This window comes from Durio zibethinus, chromosome 18, assembly GCF_047325235.1.
Source record: "Durio zibethinus cultivar Kanyao isolate XHJ-2024 chromosome 18, ASM4732523v1, whole genome shotgun sequence".
NCBI lineage: Eukaryota > Viridiplantae > Streptophyta > Magnoliopsida > Malvales > Malvaceae > Durio > Durio zibethinus.
Window position 1 is genome coordinate 14,837,017 of NC_143179.1, and position 10,473 is coordinate 14,847,489.

The 10,473-nt window shown below is 28.1% G+C and overlaps 1 protein-coding gene and 1 long non-coding RNA gene across 4 annotated transcripts; one reads left to right on the forward strand and one right to left on the reverse strand.

Moving 5' to 3' along the window:
• Positions 1-1,277: 1,277 nt before the first annotated feature.
• LOC111300605 (uncharacterized) lies at positions 1,278-3,602 on the reverse strand. Of its 3 annotated transcripts, XR_002691447.2 has the most exons (4): positions 3,125-3,601; positions 2,873-2,958; positions 2,760-2,772; positions 1,278-2,630 (listed from the first exon to the last, which is right to left on the reverse strand). It is a non-coding gene; the product is annotated as an uncharacterized LOC111300605 (long non-coding RNA). The 3 variants fall into 3 exon arrangements; XR_002691446.2 differs by having other exon boundaries at positions 2,760-2,958; positions 3,125-3,602; XR_002691448.2 differs by lacking the exon at positions 2,760-2,772 and having other exon boundaries at positions 3,125-3,598.
• Positions 3,603-5,609: 2,007 nt separating this feature from the next.
• On the forward strand, positions 5,610-7,151 carry HYD1 (C-8,7 sterol isomerase). Its single transcript, XM_022896231.2, has 4 exons — positions 5,610-5,872; positions 6,185-6,331; positions 6,420-6,528; positions 6,632-7,151. The coding sequence occupies exons 1-4, from the start codon at positions 5,740-5,742 to the stop codon at positions 6,894-6,896; spliced, it is 654 nt and encodes a 217-aa protein (XP_022751966.2). The 5' UTR covers positions 5,610-5,739; the 3' UTR covers positions 6,897-7,151.
• The last annotated feature ends 3,322 nt before the right edge of the window (positions 7,152-10,473 follow it).

Genomic DNA, 10,473 nt, shown 5'->3' on the forward strand with positions numbered 1-10,473 from the left:
ATTAATTTTGACATGTTAAATCAAACTAATTTAATTATCATTATTACATTAATTTCAAAATCTCACTTTTCATTTCACTTAAACACATTGAATACACATTATATAACTATTTTATTTGTCAAATATAAATTACTCTCGATTTAATATGTTATTACTCTTAATTTGATTCTTAATTTATTTTAGTTAATTAATCGTTCAAAAATTAAAAATTATTCCATAATTAATTAAAAGAGCCACCCTATATAAGTAAGAGTTACTTGAGATGTTTAATAAATAGATTGCATGCATCATTACAAGAATTTTTTTCCCCATTGATGGTACTCCTTTTGCCATGGAGTAAAGGTAACCTAAGTTTTTTTTCTTTGTGATTATGTATTTAGATGGATTAAATGCACAAAAGTTAATATAGTCAATTTCTATTAAAGTTTTCTTTTATCCCTTTATGTTTATTTTTGTATTATTTTGATTACTCCTTTTAATGTGTTAAGAACTTTCTTATGCATTGTAAAATAATTTATTTTTTAAATCATTTTGAGAAGAGATATTTTAATTTTGGAATATACATTTTGCATTAAAATTTAAATATATTATGTGTTATCATATTCTATTTTATAAATATGAGATTTGAATCTACTTGGTTGTTGTTATGCAGTAGGTTGTTGAATTGGGCATCATCCAACTTTTATTGAAAATCTATTGTTCTAAAATTGAGTGTTTTTTTAATTACTATCTTTTTTTCTTCTTTTTATCAATTACTAATTACTATTTTGATTTTTGAAACTAAAAATACATTTAGAGTTATTTTAAAGGCGTAAAGATGAAAAAAGTTATTGCATTGTTTTGGGAGAAAATTTACAAATCACAATAAGATAGCCAAGGAATGTGAACAACCAGGACGAAAATGTTGAACAAATTAAAAAGCCTAATTAATAGTGTATCCAATCATTTGTCAAAGTCATTGTTGATGCATAATCTTTTATACTTTTACTAGATTTCGAGCCTGCATTTATCACAGGAATAAAATGAAGTTATATACTTGTAATTTAACCAACCCACCACCTCAGCTGAGCCTTGGCTAAAGTCGGGTTCCTGCCAATATCTTAGAAACTCTTACCACCTGAGCCAAGTTTAACAACCAAACTATTGAGCCAATCATGATCAGACTGAAAGGTCATCATGATATATTAGCAGGCAATATTACATATGTCCTTAATCATTCAACCACAAGGACAGTTTATATGTGAAGCTTCACATTTAAATGAAGCATGTAATAGATATGATCAGAAACAAACTACTATAATCAAGGGGAGATCTAAATACTCATAGACAGATGATGATTACAGATAACTTTAAAAAAAAAAAAAAAACAACAAACTTACATGCCAGAAGGAACAAACACATCTGGAAGTTAGTATTATTCCTGGAGAATATAGTTATTATCAATAAGAAAAAATGGAATGCCAGTAAGCACATTAACCATGGTTCTGGCCGAAAAAGGAAACAAACAGGTTAAGGGAATTGTTATCAATAGATGGTGGATCAAGAACCCAAGTGGGATCAAGTCAAAATTAGAGCCCCCCTCCCAGTGTCTCTATAACAAAACAAACCAAAATGATTATAACATTATTAGAAAAACATATAACCATGTCTCCATAATGAACATAAGGATTATGACTGACACTTGATGCTAAACAACAAGTCATCTAAAAGAAGATAGTTATGGCTTTAAGCATCCCAATTGAAGGGTTTCCAACTTTCCATTAGTCTTTTAGAAATAGCTGAACTAAAAATTAAAAATTAAAAATTAAAAAAGTACCAAATGTTAAACTCATCAACCATGCATGACATCTTTAGTTCACTAACCACATAACATAAGCATAGAGCAGCAACAGATCTAACTCAAGAAACTGACTTTACACCAAGCAGATCAGATAAAGAAAACCTGTAAAATACATTATTACCAGTTTAAACTTGGGTTTAGCATTGTTTCAATCACCAATTTAAATGAAAATTTGTACATTATGCAATCAACATCATCACCCAAATCATTAATGCCAAAAGAAAATTTGATATTAATCAAATTACATGCTTCCAAATGAAACATATAAAAATGAATCAATTTTTCTTTTGAAACAGTTTCCTCTCAAATTTTACTTCTTAACCAACAGTAACATTTAGAAACATCCTCTTTGGTTACTGAGAAAATGATGAAGAGAAAAGAATAAAAAGAAAACACATGTTTTTTTTTACTGATAATTGATTTCAAATATCCATTGTATGCCTGCAAATGACTTTTGACATGGAGAACTGTCAGCCCATTTGATTTCATCAGCTTCAGTATTTTCCTGGGTGTTGCCTCTATGATTCATAGAATTTAATGAATTAATAAGGAATTTCATTCTCTTTGGTGCATATGAAAAAAAATTCTTTTTTTTTATTCAATTATAGGAAGAATCTCTCTGTGCCACTATGGAGATTGACGCAATTTACAAACTTCTCATGAAGATTTACAGTCCATTTTAGTCTTGTTTTGATGTTTGAGGGCCTTGCTCGGGTAAAACAGACTTACCAGAAATCCTGGAAAAGTTTGGAGATTGCTGTTCTGGTTCATCATGAAAGCATAAGCTAACCTGTTTTGATGAAAAATTAAAAAATAATTATGAACACATTTTAGTTTTCTTACAAAACCCAAACGTGAATGGAGAAATGCTTAAAATTTTAGTTTTTTTTACAATAATTAGTCTTGTTTGGCTACTTACAGATATGCATATTCTTGTGCATAGGAGGCAACAGCACAACATGCATGAACACGGGGGTGTTAGTAACATGCTTCTGAAGCAATAACAATTAGAGAATATATACATAATCTTACCTCATCAAAATCAACTCCACATTCAGTGGCAACTTCTCAAATCAAATCAGAAGCATTAGCATCCATCTCGATGATTAAATCTTAACCTGAATCAACAAAATTGATAATGACAGCAAGATTAATAGATCCTCCAAAACCTAATTAAACAAAATACATTACTATTTAAACGACCAGGCATCCAAAAGAAAAAGAAAAAAATAATTAATTCAATTGAAAACATTAAAATAAAGAAAAATAAAATGTGAAACTGACGTTCAACAGAAAGGTAGAAGAGAATCCAGGCATCGTAGAGATATTGGCCGTAGCGTTGCAGGCAATCTTGGCATCATCGACGAGTTTGAATTCAAGTTCAAAGCCACGAGATTTGAGGGAATTGGAGCAAAGGGAGTGAGACGACTTGATGGCGAAATCGTCGAGAAGGACCAGGACTAGGCGATCGATCAAGGTCTTGGGAGGGAAAGAATTGCAGAGAAATGCAAGAAGCATCGAGATCAAAACAACAAAAATCACCCACAATTTGCGGTGAAATTCAGAAAATAAAAGCAGATGACCCTGCCAGATTCTTTGTCCGAGAAGCTTTCGCTCAAGCAAGAAACAATTGAGATTTTTTACCCAAATTGACCCCCCCATCATCTTTAAATTCATTACCGAGCCGTCCCTGGTAGAATCAATTAGGTACAACTTTTATATACTTATAAATGTGAATTCCTGTAATTTTATGATATACTTTTGCATATGACTTTTTGCCTGTTATTGCAATCTTTTTAGGATATAATTAAATATGATTTAAATCATTATAGTTGCCATCATTTTAGATTGCATTCAAATAATGATATTTTTATTTTAAAACTTAGATCATTATCAACCCAAAGGGAATTTATAATAACAATTATTAAATGTGTCTTAAAATTTTGTGATGCTAATTGAGACAATAAATATTGATAATAAAAATAAAATTTTATTTTGTTGCCGAATTGATTCATTTTATATGTTCTAGGTTTTAGTTCCAATTTCATATTGGTGAAAGTTTTATTTGTTCTGTACCTATTTTGTTATTTTTATAACTTTATTTTCACAATTTCATTCTTTATAAAAAAAAAGTCTACATATATATATTAATTTCCTTAATTATTAAAAACTTTAACTAACCTAATCTTTAATATATTTTTTTTCTTTATTCATTAAAATCTTAATTTTTTAATAATATAATTTGAATGGAGAAAAAGTTATAAGACAAATAATAATTAAATTATTATTGAATGGTAAAAAATCATTAAAAATATAATAAACATAAAATTACAATCATTTTTCAGTAAACAGTCAATGTTACAATTCAATTTGCAATTAAAATTTAATTTCTCATTATTATTTACCTTAAATTGTTCACAACCAAATTTTATTATTTAACTTTTAAGTTTTAAATTCAACATTAACACTGCATATATAGAATAATTAATAATGAAATAAATTTAAATTTAAATTATTGTTAAAAAATTAAATTTCAATTTTATATATTATTTTTTTAATATTACAATACTACATTAAATGAAGGACTTTCTAGCATGTGGGGATTTGAGTTACTTCCAATTAATTAATCCATATAAAAAACATATTTTAAAAAGATATTACATATTAACTATTTGATATTTGAACAAAAGCTTATAATTCTAATCATTAAAACAATTACTATATTTTTATAAAAATAATTTATTAATTTAATTATCTTATTTAGACAAATTTCATCTACCATTAAATCATTAAAACCTAATCTTAATTTTATTTTTATATTATGCAGTCTTTTTTATATTTATAATTTAGCATCAAATATATTATAAAAATAGTCAACAGCCATGTCAATTATTGATAAAGTGTTAAATTTTTAATTTCAGCAATTATGGCTTAAATTCTAATACTAAAATATATATAATCTAAAAATATCTATTAAAATGTATGTGCAGATAAGTATGAAAAAATAATTAATGAAAAAGTATGAGTTTTTTAATAAAAATTTTGAAATTGATTATTTAATGGTTATTTGATATAGATAAATATATTAATTGCAATCAAATTATTAAGTTTTTAATATATAAAAAGAATAAATATAAATTAATTTTAACATATATTTCTTAGATTATAATTTTTTTAATATCTTTTGTTTGATAAATTCGTAAAAAATTAAAATAATTTTATTTCAAAGTATGTGATTGTCTAATTAAGAAATAATATTTTTACCCTTAGAAAGATGAATTTAAAGAAAGTGAATTTAGATTTTATTTGCTAAATAAATTGTAAGCATTATGCACAAATTAATAAAATTCAATATGATTATTGATTTAATTTAAAAAATATAAAAAGATGAATTTCAAATTCACAAATATATATAAATATTTAAAAATCTCTACTAAATTAACATCCAACAAATCTTTAAATTTGAAAAATAATATGAAATAATGTTATATTTATGTGTGCTTTATCACACTTTTTTTAATACTTTAATTTCAAATTGAAATAACTACAATATATAAATTTAGAATTTAAAAGAAAATAATATTTATAAGATTTAATTAATTAAATAATTTTATAAAAAATAAAAACTCCTTGCATTGCAGGGTAAAAACTAGTTAATATTAAAGTAGTAATACTGAATTGAATAATTGTATTTATTATTGTATTTTAAAAAAATAGTGGTACCAATTGTTACAAATAGCGTAAAAAAAAAAAATAAAAGATTCAAAGGGAGATATCGAAGTATAATATTAGGTGGCAGTGCGTTGTGAATAGCTGGAGTTGAGTTGTGTGGTCTTTTAGAGTAGGGTATTGGTATTATCAGAGTAGCAGAAGCCGGAAGAGAAAAAGTTGGACAGAAAATGGAGCATCCATACGTGCCGAGAGATCTGCAACTGCCTGGATATGTCCCCGTCTCCCTCTCTCAGTCTACCATTCTCACCGTCTTTGGTCTCTCTTCTCTGTTTGTCGTCTCGCTTGTCTGGCTCCTTTCCGGTTTGTCTCTCTTTCTATTACTTATTCATTCTTTCTAATGCTTTTTGCGCTGCAAATGACAATACCCATCAACACCTTCACATTTCGGTACTTTGTGTGGACTTTATGTCTACAAAATGTTTGGGTTTGGATTTGGGTTTGGGTTTGACTTTGACACCAACTGAAAAAAAAAAAAAGAGTTGGCTGACCATGAATTTCTTTCTGATTATTACTTATTAGCTGATTGTTAACAATACATTTAAAGAGCCATTAAACTTGCTGCAGTCTGGATCTACTAAGAGACTGAAAACTGTGTTTGACTTGTTCTACCAGGGAGATGGCGCAATTTATCTAATCTTGATAGATTGCTCATGTGCTGGTGGGCATTCACGGGACTGACACACATGATTCTTGAAGGTTATTTTGCTTTCTCTCCTGAATTCTACAAAGAAAAGACTGGATTTTATCTAGCCGAAGTTTGTAAGTTCCTTTTACCTTGTTCCTTTAATGATAATTGCCATACCTGGTAGGTTCCTAAGTGGACAATTTACTCATGATTAAATGTCAGGGAAAGAGTACAGCAAAGGTGACTCAAGATATGCTGGAAGGGATACAGCAATTGTTACTGTTGAAGGAATAACTTCAGTTCTGGAAGGTCCACCTAGCCTTCTAGCAGTGTAAGATTGGACTTTGCAAATTACAAGATTCAATTTATCAATGTATTTTTATCCCTTCTGCTTTGATTATTCTCATTTTAAAAGGTTTTTGATAATTTGACAGGTATGCTATAGCCACAGGTAAGGGATATAGCTACATACTGCAGTTTGCAATCTCCCTGGGACAGCTCTATGGAACTCTTGTGTATTTCATAGCAGCTTACTTAGACGGGGATAACTTCGCTGCAAGCCCATTTTATTACTATGCATACTATATTTTGGCAAATTCCTTCTGGATTCTGATACCCTCACTAATTGCTGTTCGATGTTGGAAGAAAATTTCCGTGGCAGTGCAGAGCCAAAGCCAGAAGAAGAACAAGGTTCGCTGAGGTAGACTGCAGAATATTTCTTTGTTTAACAATTGTCTTAGTTTGTGCACTTGTGCGGGCAATGTCGAAATAATTTAAGCATTCCAGTTAAAAACAGTGACATTGTGTTTTCTCTTTTTGAGTTTTCCATAAATGAATGTTTATTGCTTTTAATAAATTGAACACATCGAGTAACAATCTTCTTGAATTGTATTTGTCATGATGTTATCACAGTATAACCTCCCTGAATGGGTGAATATTTCCTTGTGGATGCAATCACTAGCCTGCATAGTATTATGATGTGGAAGGTCTATTACTGTAAGTTTAACTGTTATTGGAGCTTCCTTAAGCTTACTTTGTGCCTCTATTATTTGTTCTTAGTAGCACAGCAAGCTATGTTCATTTATCTTTTACCCAGTCTTCCCTTCTTGTTAGAATGAATTTGTCATTTGGATGCATGTTTTTGCCTAGATACTCTCCGAACCATTTCCGGAGATAGGGGTCTCAAAATGGCAAACAACTCGGTGCTCTGCTTTGCAGTAAAGTAGCATGCCTGGACACATGGTGCCTTGTTTTTTTTAAAACACCTATTTCTCTTTGTTTTCTTCCATTTCTGGTTGTAGTGCATCCGGATGAAAGATGAATGGATCTATGCTCGCCATCTTGGCGAGGGAAAAAGAACCCATGTAAAAGAATTGACAGTAGCCTTGAGTTTTTGTTTTTTTTTCTTTTCAGTAGCTCAGTTTTTAGACACTCAGGGACAATTAGTTCTCAATGATCATATTCCAACTGGCGCAAGGTTCTTGACATAATTTGATAGAACAGGTTGGATGTCAACACCCAAAAAGTAAAAAAGAAAAGAAAAGAAAAAACAGTTTTTTTTTTACATGAGATCATCAGGATTATGAATTCAATATTCTATCAATAAATCACTTGGACATAATTTGATAGAACTGGCTGGATGCCAACACCCAAAAAGTAAAAAAGAAAAGAAAAGAAAAGAAAAACAGTTTTTTTTTTTTTTTTTACATGAGATTGTCAGGGATTATGAATCCAATACTCTATCAACAAATCACTTAATCATCGACAAAAAAAAACAAATTAGATAGATCTTCTTAGCATTTTCTTTCGTACTCAGCAAAATTAAGCTTATTTGAAGAAAAAAATTTGTTTGGCTGCTTCTTTTGGTATTTTCCTTCTTTCAACTCTCCTTAGACCATGCGCTCAAATGCTTGTCTATTGTAAGTTTTATCGCCTGAAAGGTATCGGCGACTTCATGATACGAGCCAAATGCAACATTGCAAGAATGAAGATGAATGTTTTGTAAATTTCAGAACAGAGAAGAAGGATAAAGAAGATAAGAATGAAGGTGAATTTTCTATAAATTCCAGAACTGGGAAGAGGAAGGAAGGAAAAAAAGAAAGAGAGAGAGATGGAGACAAAGAATGCTTTGTTCTATTCCAATGCTTCCACTATTATCTTAAAATGATGATTCCTTCCCTTAAATTTATAAGAGACCAATACTCGTATTGTAACTAATCCAATGTAAATAATCCAGCATCATCAATTAACTTTGACATTAATGTTAACTAACTTTAACAGATAATAAAAGACTGTACTGTAATGCTTAGGGATGGCAATAGATATTAAATAAAACAGATATCTATAATTATTCAATCCATTTATGTTAGATTTGAATAGTCATAAATAGATAATTAACAGATACGGATAAAAGATTTACTATGCATAATATATTTAGAGCAGATACGGATAATATCTCTTAGATATCTAATATCCACATCCGTTTAAGTTTTAATGAATAATAATAGATATCCGAATTTGTTGCCGATTTATGTATGTAAAGTATATAAAATTTTATTTTTGTAGAAGGTTTCAGATCTTAAAAAATAATTTTTATCTATTATTAATTAAGAATGAATTCAAGTTTTAAATTAAATTCTTGTTTATTTTATATTTTAACAAAAAAATTTAAATAAATAAATATTTTAACGGATTCGTATATTTAAACGAATAGCACCTATTTAAATAGATTCGAATTTAGATAGTGATATTAAATTTAAATGAATATTTAAATGGATTTGGATATTATAAATATTAAATGGATTTGGATATGGATATATTATAAATAATGGATATTTGCTTTGTTGCCATTCTTAATAATACTAGACTCATAAACAAGCCATGAAGTCTATAATGTAGTTTACATTTAATTTTCATATTCATGTGATTTTTGTAATTTTAGTTTACATTTAATTTTCAATCATGCATTTATTTCAGTTACTTGTTCTTGTGTTTTAGGATTAGATAAAATTTTATTCATTGTTTTCCATGTCTTGTTTTCTTATTTGGTTCTAATTGATTACTTGTATTTTTTTAGTAGAATTTCAGTTGATTTTTGTTATGTGGCATATTAGTTTTTTTTTTCAATTTTGCATTAGTTAATTTTTTATTTTCTCATGGATATTCTTTGATTGAACCAACTTTAATAAGAGTAGGGTGATAATTGGTATTTGTCTTTGTGAGATCAACATTTTGACTAAAAGATTGCTTTTATTATTTGTCTAGCCTGTATACTTACAGTTTACCTGAATCAATGTCTACACTCACAAGATGAAAGAAAACAACTTTTAATATTTATAAATCACTTTCAATTCAAAACAATATGTTGCAAAGCTCAAAAAGCTTTTTTCAAATAAGAGTTTGTTCTAGAAAATGTACAAAACAAATATTGTCCCAAATAAAATACATACAAAAACGTTTATATAGATGGGAAGAAAATATTTACAATTACATGTGTACAATACATAGTGAAAAATGAGAATTCATTTGCAATAGCACCATATACGAGAAAGAAGAAAACAAAATTGCCCAAAATAATGTAAATACAATGATGTTTACATGGATGAATATATATATATATATATATGTACATGTGCATCTATGTAATGCAAAAATTCTTTTCCAATTAGACTTTATGCAATCCTAAAGAGAGCAAAAACTACCTTAAACAAATGATATGATATACAAATAAAATGTTTACATGGATGAAAATATGTATATACAATTACATGTATGCCAAACAATGATTCATTTTTAATTATGTAGAAAAGTAAAAGGAACAAAGATTACCCCAAACAAACAAATAATATATACACATATATCCATTACATAATATAAATTGAAGATTCATATTCAAAATTATATACAAAATTAAAGAGAGCAAATCAAATAATATATATAATGAAACATGATTCATTCTCAATTAAAATAGAAAGGCAAAATTACCCTTGATCCACACCTTTCTTTTATATACACAGATAAGTGAAATGATGCTTGTGCAAGAATGATGCATGTATGTAATGAAACAAAAACAAGTGATGCAAAAATGAAAAAAATTTTCACTCAAAATCTCAAATTTCCCATTTTGAGGTAAAAGACTTACCCTTTAAAAAAAAAGTTTTATTTTTTGCAAAAAAAAGAAAAAACTATCTAAAAAAAATAGAAACATTAACAAATACAAGATCAACATAAAGACATGTCTTACACAAGCAATTGATATAGCTATACATTAAGGTTG

Coding starts and splice junctions, on each gene's coding strand:
- HYD1 (XM_022896231.2), top strand. CDS start 5,740: ATGGAGCATCCATACGTGCCGAGAGATCTGCAACTGCCTGGATATGTC. Junction 6,332..6,419: donor ATTTTATCTAGCCGAAGTTT/GTAAGTTCCTTT, acceptor ATTAAATGTCAG/GGAAAGAGTACAGCAAAGGT. Junction 6,529..6,631: donor CCACCTAGCCTTCTAGCAGT/GTAAGATTGGAC, acceptor ATAATTTGACAG/GTATGCTATAGCCACAGGTA.